Raw genomic sequence first — 16,956 nt, forward strand, 5'->3', positions numbered from 1 at the left:
AACGATTTATGAACAAATAAGTAAACAACACTCAAGATGCAAGGGTTAACATTGGGAAAGAATATAAATGTTTCATCAGCCCCATCTGTTGGTTTAATTTAATTGCAGCTTCTCTGGGGTTGCTGTGAACGTGATCAAAGAAAAACAAAAAAGATAAAAAGGCGTAGCTCAACTTCAAACATGTTATCTTAAAAGCACAAACTAATAAAATGATCCTAAAGTACTGATTAGTTTAAGACAATCATTAAAATACTGCATTTTTGGTAATTTCAAGGGCCCTGCTCCAGTTACTCTATTGGATTTGATTCTCTATTGGCGCCAGCTAAAAATGATGGGCATGGCATTATTGTATCCGATTTCCAGACTAATGAACAACCTGTATTGACAGTAGTAGACAAATCAGCAGGGCATGCCCATCATTTAATGTATGCAAACGTAAAAAATGTTGCCTAGATGTGTGATCCTATTACCGTAAGCTTGAATTGAAATGGAAAGTGGCGTAATGCCTTTACGCCAACAGATGAGGGATTAGGAGTAGGATTTGTAGAATTGTATGAACCACCACGTTGTTCCTTGTTTGTCTGGTGATGTACCCAACTGTTTAATAGCAATTATGACATTTTTCGTTTGTTTTAACGCACCCATCTTTTCTCTATTTTCTGTTTTTAAACAAGACACTAACGGCCTAATACGGAATAACCAAAAGTGGCCACCAACCAACAACTGTAATCACGGTTAGAGTAATTATGACATTGTAACCAACACTTGCCATTGTTTTGGATTACTCTTAATAGTTGTCCAAAACAAATCAATGTCTTTGAATGTCACTCGAATAGAAACGAACCCACCCATGTTAATAGTTGTACCAGAAGAATTGAAAAAAAGAAAACACTTATGTTCATAATGACCATAAAACACGAACCAGAAAATGTTCCATCCACAATATTCATAAACTTGTAAACTTGCATGTCCAAATATCAGCCAGAGAGAGAGAGAGAGAATAGCAAGAGCTCATAATTTCTCCTCTAGTGTTTCAGGATCTGAATAAGATAGGGTAAAATTGCCTACTTCAACACACTTTGCTGCCTGCCATCAGGAATTGCGATCAAAACCACAGGCTTTGAAGCTCTAACAAAGGGAACATCACATCTGAAGTAGCCTTTCCTCTCCAGCTGCAATATCTCTCCTTGCTTTAAATTGCGCATGTTGGAATCTCCAACTGCTGCTATCTCCCTTTTCGTACATGGGTTTAGTACATCTAGGAAATCCTCTCCTTCTTCCAGCTGCATCCACAACAAATAAAAAAAAAAAGGAAACCCGTAAATCCTCATACTAAGCACCACGCACCTTGACCAAGTATCGAACCATCCTGGGACAACAATGAACTAAAATATATGATACTCCCTCCCATGGAGAAGCAGGGTGAAAAATCCTACAACACTGGGTTCAATTTCTAGCACATAATTCGTATTGCATAATTGTCAACAAATAACAATCAACATAACAATCATTCTGCAACATTTGCATATGATTTATGATGCAGCCATGTTCATTGCACATGTGACATTACAAACAGGTATACATGTACATTTGCATGCAGGCACAAACATAATCCTCGATTGATTTTGGCATAAAAAGGAAGAGAAACAGCCCTGAACTATGATTGATTTCCTGTTCAAGACAGGATGTTTTCTCTGTCAAATTGTATGAGTCGGTACTAATTTTAAATCTGCAGGAGCACATGGTGAACAGTATTCCACTATTTAGCTTGTGACAATTATTAATTTTGAACAAGGACAAAATTGAACCAAAAAGTATAGCTGTAAGTTAATAGTAAGAAGATACCTTCTTCTTTGTTATTAGATAGTCAAACTCCACTAATGAAAGGTTAACGAGTTCGCTTGTTTCTGCTAGCCATGTGAGCTTCAACTTTGTTGTCTTGACAGATCCTTCAAGATGCAAAATTCCTACTAACTGGGTGATGTTTCCATCCTGGTCCTTAATGATATCCTTCACGATGGCATTTCCCCAATCCATTAAGGTAACCTCCTCATCCACTGAGACGCACTCTGCATCAGCATAGTCTATCCATATCCTCCTTGTGTATGTAGTTGCCTTCTCTCCAGCACCATCATACTTTTTATGCCTTGGGATAATGCGAACAAATGGCTCATTAGGACCATTAGTTAAGGTCAACAACACGCGTCGTTCTTCAATAACTGCTGTATGTCTAGGACAAACAGGATCAATGATCTTCTTGTTAATAGTCCAAAGTTTGTCCCATTCCATAAGATTGAGATTTTTTGATGCTCCCTAAAACAAAAGGATGAAAAAAATTAATATTCATTGGAATCAAAGCTTATACTCTAAAGCAAACTATGGTACTCCAGAAAATTCATTTACACATTGTGAATGAATCATGCAAACTCACCTGTTCCAAAATAAATTGTATCAAGGCCTCTATTTTCAGACCTCGGCGAACAATTCCTTGGACAGTTGGGAAACGGGGATCATCCCATCCATCTACTTTACCGTTTTGCACAAACCAGAGCAGCTTACGCTTACTAAGAAGCGTATAGACCAAATTCAATCGACTAAACTCATATATGAGTACCTTGTGCATTCCCATATCCTCTTGAATCCTATAGTATTGAGCATTGCGATCGTGATACTCACTAGATCGGAGTGCATGTGTTATGCCTTCTTCAGCATCAACAAATGGACAAGCAAAATCATAAGTTGGGTATATCTTGTACTTGGATCCAATTCGATGGTGGGAAACTGGATTGCAGCGGTAGTACACTGGATCCCTTAGAGATTTGTTTGGATCTTGCATGTCTAACTTCCCACGAAGGCAGCACCGCAAGCCCCTTTCAGAGCCAGCAATCATTTCCTTCCACAACTTCAAATTCTCCTCCACACTGTTGTTCCTACATTTTGATTCAATGCCATCCATCCTTTCCTTCTGCATTTCCTCACGTGGCGTATCATCCACATAGGCTTTACCTTCCTGTATCAACTTTTCAGCCATCTCCATTAACTTTGGGAAGTAATCAGAAGTATAGGTGATCTTTTGATACTTGATACCCAAAGTCTCAACATCTTTTATAAGATTTTCTACAAATTCATTGCTTTCTTTGGTTGGATTTGTATCATCAAAGCGCAATATTACTTCACCTTGGTACCTTTGAGCAAAATACTGATTTAATAGGGCTGCTTTAGAGTGCCCTATGTGAAGATAACCGCTAGGTTCAGGAGCAAATCTCAACCGCACCTTCCCAATCTCAGCATCAGGAAGATCTACTTCAGCTGAAGGCCGGCTAGCAACTTTTGCCTTATCGGAAATATCCCCATTTACACTCTTTTGCTCTTTTTGTTTAGCTGCCACTGGCTTTCCCAAGCCTTTTTTGCCAACATAAAAAGCTGTGACTTGCTTCAAGGTATCACTATATTCTGCAGAAACAGAATTGTACCAGCGAACAAGGTTTGGGTACTTGTTTGACTTCCTCATGCTTTCCCATCTTAGCCCAGTTCCTACAGCGCATAGAATATTTGTTAGGTACGGATAGATGGAAAGCAGTGAGAGATTACATTGAGAAAAATGAAGTTATAGTATGATGGTATACAAGATGGAATCTTTTATGGGCTAGTCAACCAAAGAAAAAAAAAAGAAGGATAAGATATAAAAGCAGCAGGTCATTTTCCGTTGGTGGTCAGGGAATTAACAGAGATATAAGCTGCAAGGCATACGTGATAAAGGGGAAAAAGTTGGATGAACCAAATGGCATGGTGTAACACAACAAAAAGGATGAATTTTGAAAGTTTACCAGCAAGACCAGACCAGATAGATATGTCAGCAATGGAGAAATAATGAGAAACCAGAAAGGTACGCTTCTCCAAATATGTGTCCAGGAAACCGCAAGCATTCTCAAATTCAGAACCAAATGAAAGGATAGGAGCATACTCCAGCCACTCATCAATCTGGGTAACGGAAAGAAAATATATTACTATCAACTCAAACGAAGCTTTCTTTCTAATAAAAACTATATTTTCCATCAAGTCAAACGGAGCTTTCTTTCTAACAAAAAAGAGAAGAAAAAGAACATACTTGGGCGGCATGGAAAGCGTCGTGGCCGTAGAAATTACGAATGGTAGCAAGGCGACCGACGTAGCGGAGAATTACATTAGTTCCATGCAATTTGAGCCTATTTATTACACAAAGACAGAAGGGATTGAATTTATTTTTTTTATAAAAAAAAAACTAAACCGTAAAGTTGAAAATTAAAACTAAGAAGGAAAGCTAAAAGTATACCCGTTTGAGAAAGACAGAGTGGGAGAAGAAGAAGAAGAAGAAGAAGAGGAAGTCTGAATTGGTAAATCGATTCCAGCAATCTTAGCGGCAGCAATGACAGAGAGTGGAGGGCTATCGGGCGGAAATGAAAATTGTTTCGACCCCTGCTCCTCCATATTTAAGGAACGACAACACCTGCGATCAAGAAGGAAATTTTCTATTTATAGAGAGAAGAAAGGACTAATTGTAAAAACCAGTGGCGATCGGACAGGACAGGAAAAATGAATTCCCAAGTTAAGTTGATGGTTAGGTGAAGAGAAAAAACAAGGTTTGAATACCCAAATAAACCTGAGCTGCTGAGGCGCCGCCAGGAAAGAATAGTGTAAGAAGCAGAGCAGGGAGAGGAAATAAGAGACGAGGCTGGTTTTGGTAGTGGACTGGATATGCTTTTGGAGATTTAAAACATCCACACCCCATGTGAACTTCCTCTTTCAAGGCCCATTAGGCATTTGCCTGATTTGGACTTCAATGGTCATTGGTCAAAAACAGTGGCCTCTCCATTCGTTTGTTTTTCTTCTAGACTGCCAATTCCATGAGGAGAAAATTGAGAACGTCAACGTTTGCATGTGGTACCATTTGGTAATTGTGTCCACAACATGTTTTGGAAATTGACCTTGAAAACAATTTGTATTTTATAACCACGACTCACGTACTCTAACATTTGATTTAATAACCACAACTCATACACCCAAACATTTGATTCAAGTGTTTTTTATTATATCTTAGGATTGCAAATTCATATCAGCCCTTAAACTTAGCCTTCACCAGCTCAAAAAGCATAACTTAACAACCAACTCTCATTGCAGTCTACAGCTACAAGCTCACCCAGCATGAACACACAAAAATGACTCCAACCTATCGGATATCACTGAAACAATTACATGTTACAATTTCAGAGTACAACTTCAGCGCCCTCAATATGCAAGCAGTTGATTGCAACTACCCTTCTCACCCTTACTGCCCATTCAATCCCTTAATAACTGAAAACAAATCCTACACTCCCACTAACACAAAACTTATCCAAATACCTCTATCTGCAACTTCAAATGCAAATCAACAAATAAAAACCACATGCTGTGGCATGATACATTGCCAAACTCCAAATTTCTCCTTCACTGTACAAAACCATTGTTTCATTATTTCCAAGAATATCAGTTAGGTTCTGGACCTATTTGCTGCAGCTAGTTCGACGGTCACGATGAAAGTTGACCTGCCTGCTTCCCTTAAATACTGGATATCTCCATTCATGAGTTTTACCAACTTTCGGCTGATGAGCAAACTGATACCCTCCTCTGATGCATCTCCATCACTTCCAAACATTTGGCTCAGCAATGCTTCTGGCACTCCGCCACCTGCATGTGTTATCCTGCCCCCAAAATATATACAAAATCCTTTTACTTTGGCTGACTTCATAAAAGGAAGACTTCACTTGTGCCTAAAGCTAAGGCATATCACATAAATATACCAGCTACATATACTTACTATTGATGAATTAATAAGAAAAAAGGGGAACATGATGCACTTAATTTGGTGTGCAGGCACATTCTCCTTTTTTTTTTTTTAATGTAGATTTAGGACATCTCCAACTATCAGTATGAATGCATATTTTTGAAAGAAAGCAGTACCTGAGCTCCAAATGTGCAAGATGAACTGACTGTCCAAGTTGATCTTTGGTCAAGCTAGCTACAACAACAAGTTGGCCTCCATTTGGTGTAAAATTAACTGATATCAACAAGAAATCAGCCAAGACCTGTTGAAGTCTAACACTGTCTCCATACAAGGTCTCAGTCATGACCTCTTCTTCTGTATCATTGACTATGCGGATACCTTTCCCATTGCTCTTCATCATCACTTGACTAATAGAAGCAACCAATACCTCATGCAGGGTGAAGTCAATCATTTCAAGATCCAAGTAGCTATTAGAATTCAGAAAACAGAAAGAAGGGAAAAAGTTAAGAAAGTTAAGCACTAGACTATGAAAATCACACATCCAACGTACTGAGGGTTACACAACCAAGACTTATATAAACGGAGAGGCTTATCAAGAGAGCAGGAAATGGTTATATAGTTAAAAATTTCAATTCTGACGGAGAACAAGATGAGAGAAACCATAGCAGAAGTTTAAGGAAATTGATGTCATTATGCATAAAGGATTTATGGTTCTCTAGGGAAGAGAGGGAAAAGATGTAGAGAAATTATGCATCAAGAAAGAGCAAGTCTAGAATATTAGAAAAGCCATCCATGTGGCTGGTGAACCAAGTTTGAAGAAACCCCTAATGTTTGGACTCAGAAAATATGCTATCGCTATATGCTTGGGCTTAGCTCCAAAGAATACAAAGCCGCATTAATCCTGAAGCAACAAAATTCAGGCTAATAAAATGTATCAAGTTTAAGTTAATAGTTTCATGTAAAGCTTTGTAACACATAGTCTTATGTCTGACAGTAAGATAATGTTTCAAAAGTTTATGCTGCAGCTGTTTATTGCTGATATTAAAAAATAATAATAATAAGATCATGTTTTACAGGATGTTTTCATACCCGTCAATGATGCTATCAAGATCTGAATCATCAAGTATTTTGCTGAGCTGGCGCTGGCACAGGGTACTAGTCTGCAGAAGGCGTTTTTGTTCTGGTCCCAATTCTGTGCCCTCCATCATTTTCCTTGAAAAAATAATCCCAGAGAGAGGATTACGGATCTGCCTTTTCAGATAAGCTAATGCTTTCAATCTTTTCATGGCAGTTTGCTCTGATAATCGCTGGACATGAAGTGCTTGTTGTAGCTCATGGCTTGCCAGCTGCAAGAAACAAAAGACACCAGTGACAGCATCCTCTCTGTCCAATTTCTTATTTACACATAACAAGCATTCCACATACTTTCCACTGCGAGCAAAGAAACCAAAAGGAACCTTTTCAGGCTCATGACCAGTCATGGCATTATTAAGTACAACACCAAGATTGACAAAAGAATCTTGACTCTTGAGACGACAGCATGCAATGTGGGTCCCAAAAACCTCCCCCAACAGCATTTTATCTACCACTTCGTCTCGCTTCCACCCAGTTAACTTCGTCATAGCTGGATTCCACTCAGAGCACCAGCCAAATTCATCCATACCAAATATGGGAGGAATCAGTGGGTTTGGATTTTGTACAATTGCTTTGTAATCACCTTCAATCCGGGTGAATTTGTCCATGACAATCTTCTGACCAGTTATATCTTGTGCCACAAAACAAACCCCCACAACATTTTCATGAAGATCCCTGTTTGCACAAGCATTGACAACTAAACTGATGGGGCCAGCCTCAATCCTTGACCCATGAGTTTTGATCTCAAATTGGATGTTCTTTTCTTCCTTGCCTGATCAGGAAAAGCTTTTTTAATGACATAAAAGGAAACTAGATGGAAACAGGGAAACAGAAAAAACAGCAAGAAGAAACAACCTTTCACATTCAGCATTAATGTTAGTGAGCTAACATGCTGCAGAACTCATGTACATCAAAACACACTCAGTAAATCAACTTAATAAAATATGAAGAAATGGAATATTACATACCCTGCAATGCCAGTACTAACATTTGCTTGACAGTTTCAACAGAAGAATCTTCAACAAGTGTGAGTAAATGCTTTCCAATTGCTTTATCAACAGGAAGACCAGTCAACTCGGCAATTTTCATATTCCACCCATTAACCAAGCCATCAACATCAACAGCCAAAATTGGCACTGTCGCTGTTTCAATTAAACGAACCATCTCACTTGTCACTGCCTCCAGTTCTTGCATCCCTTCTATTTTGAGGTCACTGAGCTTTGAATGTATGGCACTAGTGTTAGTATCTGTGGTCTCAACATCTTTGAATGCATTCCTTAGAATAAGCTGCAAAGAATGGATTGCATCCATTTCATAGTCCTTCCATGGCATACTCCTTGTCTTGACAACTTGGAGGAAAGCCTTGAATGATGACCTTGGGTGCATCTTCCTGCCATTATCCTTCTCACCAGGTTCATGCTTTGCACCACCCCATCGAATTTCTGCAGCAGTATGGGACCGGAACCAGAAAAGCATATCCTTGAGGGTTATCCTCACAGCTGCCATTCCACATACTACATCACCAAGAGCCAATGCCCCTGGGAACCCAGCATCATACAAGCTATCAGTACTCAGACCTGTGGAATCCATATGATACTCAGAAAGCCATGATGCTATCTCATGCAGCTGGAAATCACTAGGAGTTACTCCTAGTTTCCATATTTTGTTCTTGTATAATAATGCAGCCCCATCACATTTCACCAAATCCATTATGTTTGGGCTTTGTGAGATAATGCCCATGGGTGCATCCCGCAAAAGCATATCACACAAAAGGGTCTGGGTACGCAGAATATTCTTCTCGATAATTTGATTTTCCAACTCTATCTCCTTATTGACATGGATGGCAAAGACTTGAGCTAGAAATTCACAGGCATACCTGAGGGGGAATGGAACAAACCTAGGAGTGGTGTTATGGCACACTACCAAACCCCACAGTCTCTTTCTTTTTTGCTGTGGCTGTGCAGAATCAGGGCCATCGCCCTCTTCATCTCCATCATTGACAATAACAGCCATAACCAGAGAAGCAATGGAATTCATGTTCTCCATATACTGTAAATGGCAGCTGTGTGGGGCCCTTAGGGTTGAACCACACAAGGTTAGGTCAAAAGGAAGCTTATCATCTTGAAATACTTTTACATGTTTTGCGTGGCAATCAACAATCATGCGGACTTTATTCTTCATAAACAAAAATCGAGCAGCCTGAGGGATATCAGTGGCTGGATAATGCAAACCTAAGTAAGGCTCTAGGCCTGGCTTTGTTATCTCAGAAACCACTTCCCCATGGTCGTCATCGTGAAATTTATAGGCCATCACCCTGTCATAACCAGTGAGTTCAAAAACCTCCTGCACCATTGTATCACAAAGCCTTTCCATGCTACCACTAGGCAGAGACTGCAAGCGAGTAATTGCTTTTGCCGCTAGCTTGTATGACTGCAAGGCCCCAGCAGCAGTCATGGGAACTTCATAGGGCTTCACAGGTTCAAAATCAATGATCAAGCTCCCTGTTACCCGATGGATTATTGCGTAAAAGGGCTTCCCAGAAGTCTTGCAATGGACCAAGATTGGATTCAAAAGAGAAACCTCCCCAATTCCTAGGGCCTTTAGCAATGCAGAGGAACTGGGGGCTGTGAAAATAGTTTTTATGTCAGTTCCAATGCCAAGAACTGGGTGGTCCCCAACACTTGGGACTGCATGACTAACCATGGTCAACATTTCAGGGGCATTCTCACTGTATGCTATGACCTTGTAAGTTTTCTCATCTAAGGCTAGCAAGCACCCAAAGGGTTGGATGAATTTGCCTTTCTGTATTTGATGGAGATAAGCTGTGGTAACCCTGTCTGACCTAGGTTGCTGGTCTCCACTTACACGCACTGAACTTGAATAGTCAAAGGAGCTACCGGACTCCTCAAAATTTGCATGGAGTTTTGCATCAACTGTGGTTTGAGCAATAATCCTGGCACTGTGCCTTGATCTCCCAGAGTTGCTAGATGAATGACTTGGCCTTGAAGAAGACATTTTCTCCTGAAACTTAATTATATAAGCAAAAGAAGAGATCTCCATGAATAACAACCACCAGGAAAGAACGCTAAACTATTGAAAGTAGAAACAGGTATTGACATTATTGTCACTGTTCTTGATCATGATCAGGATCAGGAACATTATCATAACAAGTTTATCAATTGAAATTGTAGCAGAGCCTGAAAATGCCAAAAATTCTAACACGTTTTATCACCAATTCATGAAAAGAAAACATAGAAGTCGAGAATATTGACATCTAAACCCCTAAATAATCCTGATTTTTCTATAGCATTACAGAAAGCAAGTTGCCCCGTCTGATTTTTTTTTTTTTTGAATTATTGTGAGAAAAGCTAGGATAGCACAAAATTTTAGAGAGTCGCAAACGAGCCCTATGAATGATTTTTGTTCAATAGAAATGATGTCCTCTTCCATCAATAACTGCAGCATATGAGCAGACCAATTACCCAAGTTCCAGACTTACGGTTGCTATAATATTCAGTAACCTTAATCATGATCATCCCCAACACCACCCCCCCTTCCCCCAAAAAAACAAAAGAAACGAAAAAAGTGGCTCAGCTAAAAGGAATCTCTCCCATCATAATTCATCAGACATGGTAGAGAGAAAGTAAGAGAACAAACTGGCTATTGCAAAACAATAATCCACATAGCTATTAAGCTGTAATAGTAGCGATTAATTCATTCAGTGATGAACGCACACTCTCATCAAACAAGAAAGATAAAAAAGGGTGTGTAAGGGGCTAACCTTTGTTGATATGAGCAGAGGAAGGAAAAGGGCAACTGCTATCTGTAACTGTGATGGGAAATAGAAGAGGTAGTTCGCAGAAGAGCTTGGAAATGAGAATCCCAAGCTCGGCCAGTAAACCCAGAATCCATCTCCAATCTCATTATAGAAGCAACGCACAAAAAAACTCGACCACCGCCTTGAAAGACTAGCACTTTACCATTACCAGCTAGCAGGGACCACCATGATAACATAAAATAACAATATAATAATTACACGAATTTCATGGTGGCATGGCAATTGGCATCCTCCAACACGAAGATATAATAAAATAAGCAGTATGGGTTTCCAAAACAAGGATAACAGTGGCAGTTACGTTATCATTGGCTTTCCATATTTGTTTATTGAATCAAGTCTTGTGGGTTGTGGCTTCATTTAATAAAAAAAATCTAGTTTCTATATTGGATCACTTGGTTGTTCCCCATAAAATATAGTACATAATAGGAAAAATCCACCAGTGGGAGATATGGAATGATGGAATGATGGAATTATCGTTTATGGATGATAATAAATATAAAATAAAATAAAGAAACTGGCAGAGAGGTACAGGAGGCGTGAGGCCGAGATGGGATCCAAGGAAAAGAGGAAGGTGTCTTCTGGTTAGCAACTAGTAGCAACGCAGAGGCAGCCCATGCCCAATTGTGCTTTTCCTTTGGGTGCCCATTTCCCTTTGCCTTAATCAAAACTGGACCTAATACCAACAAAAATATGCGTTACGGCATTCACGTGAGTTAGACAGAGTTTGGCCCATACCACAATCCAAACTAGAAACAAATACAAATGGTTGGTAGACTCGTTGCCTGTGTAGGGTCCACGCCCTATTTCCTTCCCCCTAACTCTATCTCTTTATTCGCTTCAACAGGATTTCCTCATTACAGCGCTTCTGAGCTGCGAGCGGTTAGGGACACCTGTTGATCTACAACCACATACATGATACATGGGTGATGGGTCCTTTGCGATTGTCATCTTCAACCACCCTTTGTTGGCTCCATCCCCCAACGCCAGCTTCGTGAAAATTAATTGACTAGAAGAAATTATGCACAAAAGCAGGTGGCTCACTTGCTCATCAAGCCATCATTATCAAATTTTGTGCTCAAAATAAAGTGAGCCAAGGCATGAGCAACAGAGTTAAGATCTCGCCTAGTGATAGAGAAGGATACAGTGTTTCAAGGCTTTTAGCCCTGTCTCATCCTGAGCACTTCACATTGAGGGTTTGTTCTAGAAGGAGAGAAACAATCTCGATAAGACTTCGGAGGAATCTGTTTCTACTGGAAGCTCTGCAGGACAGACCCAATTGCATCGCACACCAAATATGAATGGTCATGTAGCTTCTACTGCTGAGAGGTAAGATTAAATAAGAACTTGGCTTTGTTTAGGCCAGCCTAGCTTGCATCCGGTAACAGGATTTCTAGTTTGAACAGCGCCAGCGGACAGAGACACACATCTCCCTCATTTTTCATCTCATCTTTTCCCCGTACCTTGTACGCTTGTAACAATATATAGACTAATAATTATATTCCGCAAGTATCCTCCTGTTACGAGAACTGATTACGTACTCCAAAATGTAAGTGGCATGTCAAAACCTACAAAGCATGCCTATAGTCCTTAAGCATAGGACTACAGGCATCACTGATTCAATTTCCGGTATGATTGCAGGGTTACAGTAATCTGTCAATTGTTTATAGCTACCATCCTTAAATTATTCCATCCTTAAATTATTCCATCCATAAGGTTTGCTTGTTCAGTCCGGACAGCCTTAACATTTACTGCCAAATAGAGCATCCAAGTGCCTGAATTTGTTTAGTTTCATATCAAATATGCTTACATGATGCCACTAGGGGATAAAAAGTTGAGAAAATTCCTTATTTCCCACTAATCTATCATGCCTGGCCCGGTTACCATGCATTTATTTGGTTGAATATCCTGAAATCAAGCACAAGAATTCAGTCAACAGTGTAAGCCCTATCATCATTATAACAGGACCCTGAGCATGTCCTAACAAGGTTATTCGAATGGGCTTGCGTTATTACCAGTATGAAACCGCAGCTAAACTTGGTCAAAAGCTTCTTTTAACAAGCTCATATTCTGCTTGCTGACTGGGGCACCGCAATTTATCTGTGGTCAGATTACTTGCAAAGAGATTAATAATCAAAAGAAGAAGCTAGGAGTGATTTCTACCAAACTTCAAATTTCTTTTTGTATGGGCTCCTCTTCAGATTTCTTGCCAAAAATTCTTAATTTCCATCAAAGGATATCCGCTCATGCAATTATAACATCAGGACCCGCCTAAAACTTGCTAGAAATGTGTTGATATGATGTTTCCTTGTCAACCTATTTCACGAATCAAAAGCAAGATGTATCAACAGCGCACACAACTGTATATGCGCAAATTCTATTGTAATAACAGGTACTTGCGTTTTCCTTAAATAAATGCTTCAGGGCCTGTCGATCTCCTTTCTACTATTGGTATCTTTCGAGGCAGTGTATTGGAAAGAATCATGATAGCAGAATCAACACGAAGCCCAGCAGATGTCTTTTCCTTACCAATAAAGGATAAAGGATATAGCACGTCCAGTGGATATGTTTTAATACTTGTTATATGAGGAAATGAGGATTACTCCCTTCATTTTCGTGAGATTTGCTACTAAGTGATCACTGCAACATCTAGAATTGTTAGAAAATTCCAACACTGAGATCACATATCTATCCGAGGGGAAGAAGTAATAAGAAAGTGGCATTAGCAATACAAATATTGCACAACTTCTCTATTGGCAGAGAAACTATACATAACTTTTTAGTAACATCAGAAAGCCTTTCTACCTTTTGCTCAGCGCCAAAAGGAAAATATACTTCATTAGTGACTAGGAAGTACAAAGAACACGAAGACTCAAATCAAAGTCTGCAAAACACCAGAGAAACTGCTTCCTTCACCACGATAGCAAACGCAATTAGAGGAGTCCTAACTTTTCCATGAAACATGTAATACAAACAAAACAAGAATTTTCACAATCATACACAAGACAACTAAATCCAAAAGCCACAAACACGAAGTGGGAAGAGTCTTTGTTTGTTGCTGTTGTAATTCTTCCAATAGAAAGAAACTATGTTTTATCATCAGATGATATATCCTTCATCTCTTATCCACAAGGTCGAGAATCTTCAAGAGCAACCTTACAATATGTCCCAACGAAATTAACCAACTTTTTTTATATGCAACTTGAATTCATAATTATAAATAAAGTGCATAATAGTTGTTTTCTGACAAATGACTACCCTTCTACAGGTAACATGTTGCAGCAGTTGAATATATAAGTTTGATAAACTACAAATATCTCAACACAGTTTTTAAAGAAATATGCATGCAAACACAACGGAGGCAACTGTTAAGGACTAGAAATTGAAAATAAGAAAGAGGAACTTCAGATTCCTTCACAAAAGAACACTGAAAAATAACCTATAGAACACTCAAATCAGGTCTTTGAAGCAATAAAGAGAGAGGAGTATGGCACTATTATTCACAAGCTATGAAGAATAATCAGATAAAAAAAGTCTTTACATTTTGAAAGAGTTGAAGAGTTTCAGCCACCTTTTTCATACTTCAAAAGAAAATTGAATAAAGCACTCTTCTTTTTTTTTTCTTCGACCATTTTACACGCTTGTCATGCTGAATTGGCAAAACCTGGCGGTAGAGGTTTCTCAAGGAACAAAGCAACGTGCTGCGAGGTTTGTCATAGTGTGATTGCTTAAAATTTATGTGACTCAGGAACTCAGCCATATCTAGCAAGAGCAGGGCAGCTAAAATTGGTGTCTCCTGTAAATTATAATATCTGATCTATTTTCGGCTGATGATTTGCGATTCCAGAACATATTGACCGACTTCAACAAAAATTTGCAATTAATCTGAAACTTGTGCGCCGTTCTGGAAAGCATGTCAACCATCACAAGCACACCGCAAGTGGCAACAACCGAAAGAATAATAGCGGCATCACGGAAGAATTTCATACTATTGATATATTAATTATTAAACTGAATGGGGATTGCATTCTTTACAGTAGAAATGATTGCTCTCAATCAAAGCTTTGAGCATCTCATATGTGAAGGTGGGATCATTGGGGTCGCTTCTTTTGGAATCAGCAGGTGATTCCAAAGTACGGGGTCGCGTGCAGCAAAAGCCACTGCAAACACCACCACCGGCATCAACCCTTTTACCTGAAGATGAGAAAGAAGACAGCTTTGCACGGGTTTTTGTTTGTTTCTTCTTCTTAGACTTTGCAAATGGAAACAGGACAACCTGCTGGACCTTTTCCTCTATGAAATCCCTTTTACATGCACATCCATCAAAATCAATTCTGCGGGAGTGGGACGCTCCACCGCCAGTATCTTGATCATCGTCATCATCAGCAACTCCGCCACTAACTTGGGATATCTGCCTTTCCGCCTCAGACGTCAACATATAAAAGAATGTATAGACTTATCGGGATTGGAGAGAGAAAGAAGGAGAGATCAAGGCCGGTGGTCTAGCACGGAACAAGAGAAATTCAGATAAGCATCATCAAGGGAAGCCATTGGCGGTGCGCTAAAAATTCTTAAAAAAGAAACCAAAAGCGGATAAAATTTTAGATTGATCAGAATTCAGGGGGGAAACTCAATAGACAAGTGGAGATCTCCTGAAAAATTTGAACTTTGAACACAAAAACAGAGATGGAGTTAACGTAGATTTCTTCGCCAGAGGCGCCTGCCGGGTGGGCAAACTCTGTCTTTGTGTTGCAGGTCATTGATTAGTTTTTTTTTTTTTTTAATATGAAAAGGGCATTAATTTGTTTTTAAAAGGCTAAACCTAAATCGAACTAACTAAATTAAGATTATTGATTGCTAATTAACAAATAATAAAGTGTCGTCCAATCTAAAGTATACTGATTCCTACTTTCGAAGGCGCTTTATGGATGACACTTGTCCACTTCCACTGAGTGGGCTTAACCAATGTATTGAATCAGGATTTTATGATCATAAACTTTTTTTGATAAATTAAAAGATATTTTAATCTTTTTGATTTTTTTATTAATATTTTGAGTGGTTATGGACTTAAATGTCATCATTAAAATGCTAAGGTATTACAATCATGTTATGCCTTTAAGCATGGCTTTTTTTGGCTAAGAGTTGATTTAGTCATCTCTTCTTCCTCTTTCCTCTTTTACTTTACCTTAATTTCATGTATATATAGTGTAATTATTGGTTGTAACAAGTGCCTAAGCACTCTTTACCATTTGCCTTATAATATTATGGTGGATTGAACTACAATCTAAACTATAATGATTCTAAGCTACACAAATTATTTGCATTTATCACTTAATTTTGAAATTTTACAATATTTAAAAGGTATTTTTGAACTTTTTTTTTCTCATTCTCCCTTCATCTCTTGGTCCATCTGATTAGAGCATCCCTCTCTTTCGCCATCTCTCCTTCAACTCATCCCCATTCTTAATTCAAACCTTCTCAACTAATGAGAGAATTACAAGGGACAAGGGAAGGGTTAGGGGAAATGGGTGAGGATGCGAGGTTGGTAAGAGTCGAAGGTGCTTTTGTTAAGAATACGTTAAGTATGAAATTGATAGCTAGAGCTATGTAACCATTGCACTGGTAGTTTGAAATCTCAACTCATCCAATTTAGAGCATGGCAGGCTATGGCTTATTTAAGGAAGGTTTCTAAAACCTTCACTAAAATGGTTTTTCAAAAGGGTGAGAAAAGGATCAAGACAAAATAAATTAGAGGAGTTTGGAGTTAAAAGTTTATTTGGTTAGTGAGAAAGTAGGAGAAAATCTAAGTTCTATGTCTTTGTCTACAATTAGTAATATTGGTTTGATCATAATACACAATACATATATTAAGTTCAATCTTTTGAAAAAAATAAAGAATACATTGATAAATTAATTTTTTATTAGTTAATGTATAAATTAATAAATTATTAACTTATCGATTAAATAATATATCGATTAATTAATAATTTTCATGGTCTCAAAGTATTTATAAAAATTTTACTGTAATATTATTCATAATTTTTAACATCAATTGCTCAAATATTTAAGAAAATCATGATATTATTATATGAAAGTATTTACCCATTATAAATCTAGTTGCATAGCACGGGTATCTTCTAATTTTATAATGGGCACTGATCAATTTAGTCAAACTAATAGAGACTGG

The 16,956-nt window shown here is 38.5% G+C and overlaps 2 protein-coding genes and 1 long non-coding RNA gene across 5 annotated transcripts; all 3 read right to left on the reverse strand.

Annotated features, from left to right (window-relative positions):
• Positions 1 to 874: 874 nt before the first annotated feature.
• On the reverse strand, positions 875 to 4,756 carry LOC18600655 (Glutamyl/glutaminyl-tRNA synthetase, class Ic). 2 transcript variants are annotated; one of them, XM_007031238.3, is made up of 7 exons: positions 4,630 to 4,756; positions 4,313 to 4,486; positions 4,109 to 4,205; positions 3,828 to 3,981; positions 2,432 to 3,534; positions 1,846 to 2,313; positions 875 to 1,283 (listed from the first exon to the last, which is right to left on the reverse strand). In XM_007031238.3, the coding sequence occupies exons 2-7, from the start codon at positions 4,465 to 4,467 to the stop codon at positions 1,065 to 1,067; spliced, it is 2,196 nt and encodes a 731-aa protein (XP_007031300.3). In that variant the 5' UTR covers positions 4,468 to 4,486; positions 4,630 to 4,756; the 3' UTR covers positions 875 to 1,064. The 2 variants fall into 2 exon arrangements, with proteins under 2 accessions (XP_007031300.3, XP_017977494.2); XM_018122005.2 differs by having other exon boundaries at positions 4,640 to 4,744.
• Positions 4,757 to 5,182: 426 nt separating this feature from the next.
• On the reverse strand, positions 5,183 to 11,345 carry PHYA (phytochrome A). Of its 2 annotated transcripts, none has more exons than XM_007031239.3 (5): positions 10,716 to 11,345; positions 7,903 to 9,955; positions 6,890 to 7,706; positions 5,977 to 6,267; positions 5,183 to 5,717 (listed from the first exon to the last, which is right to left on the reverse strand). In XM_007031239.3, the coding sequence occupies exons 2-5, from the start codon at positions 9,947 to 9,949 to the stop codon at positions 5,507 to 5,509; spliced, it is 3,366 nt and encodes a 1,121-aa protein (XP_007031301.3). In that variant the 5' UTR covers positions 9,950 to 9,955; positions 10,716 to 11,345; the 3' UTR covers positions 5,183 to 5,506. The 2 variants fall into 2 exon arrangements, with proteins under 2 accessions (XP_007031301.3, XP_017977103.2); XM_018121614.2 differs by having other exon boundaries at positions 7,903 to 9,961.
• Positions 11,346 to 12,580: 1,235 nt separating this feature from the next.
• Positions 12,581 to 12,998, reverse strand: LOC148763037 (uncharacterized). The gene is made up of 2 exons (XR_016026275.1): positions 12,785 to 12,998; positions 12,581 to 12,677 (listed from the first exon to the last, which is right to left on the reverse strand). It is a non-coding gene; the product is annotated as an uncharacterized LOC148763037 (long non-coding RNA).
• Between the last annotated feature and the right edge of the window lie 3,958 nt (positions 12,999 to 16,956).

This window comes from Theobroma cacao, chromosome 5 (assembly GCF_053813885.1).
Source record: "Theobroma cacao isolate CCN51 chromosome 5, ASM5381388v1, whole genome shotgun sequence".
Classification (NCBI taxonomy): Eukaryota; Viridiplantae; Streptophyta; class Magnoliopsida; order Malvales; family Malvaceae; genus Theobroma; species Theobroma cacao.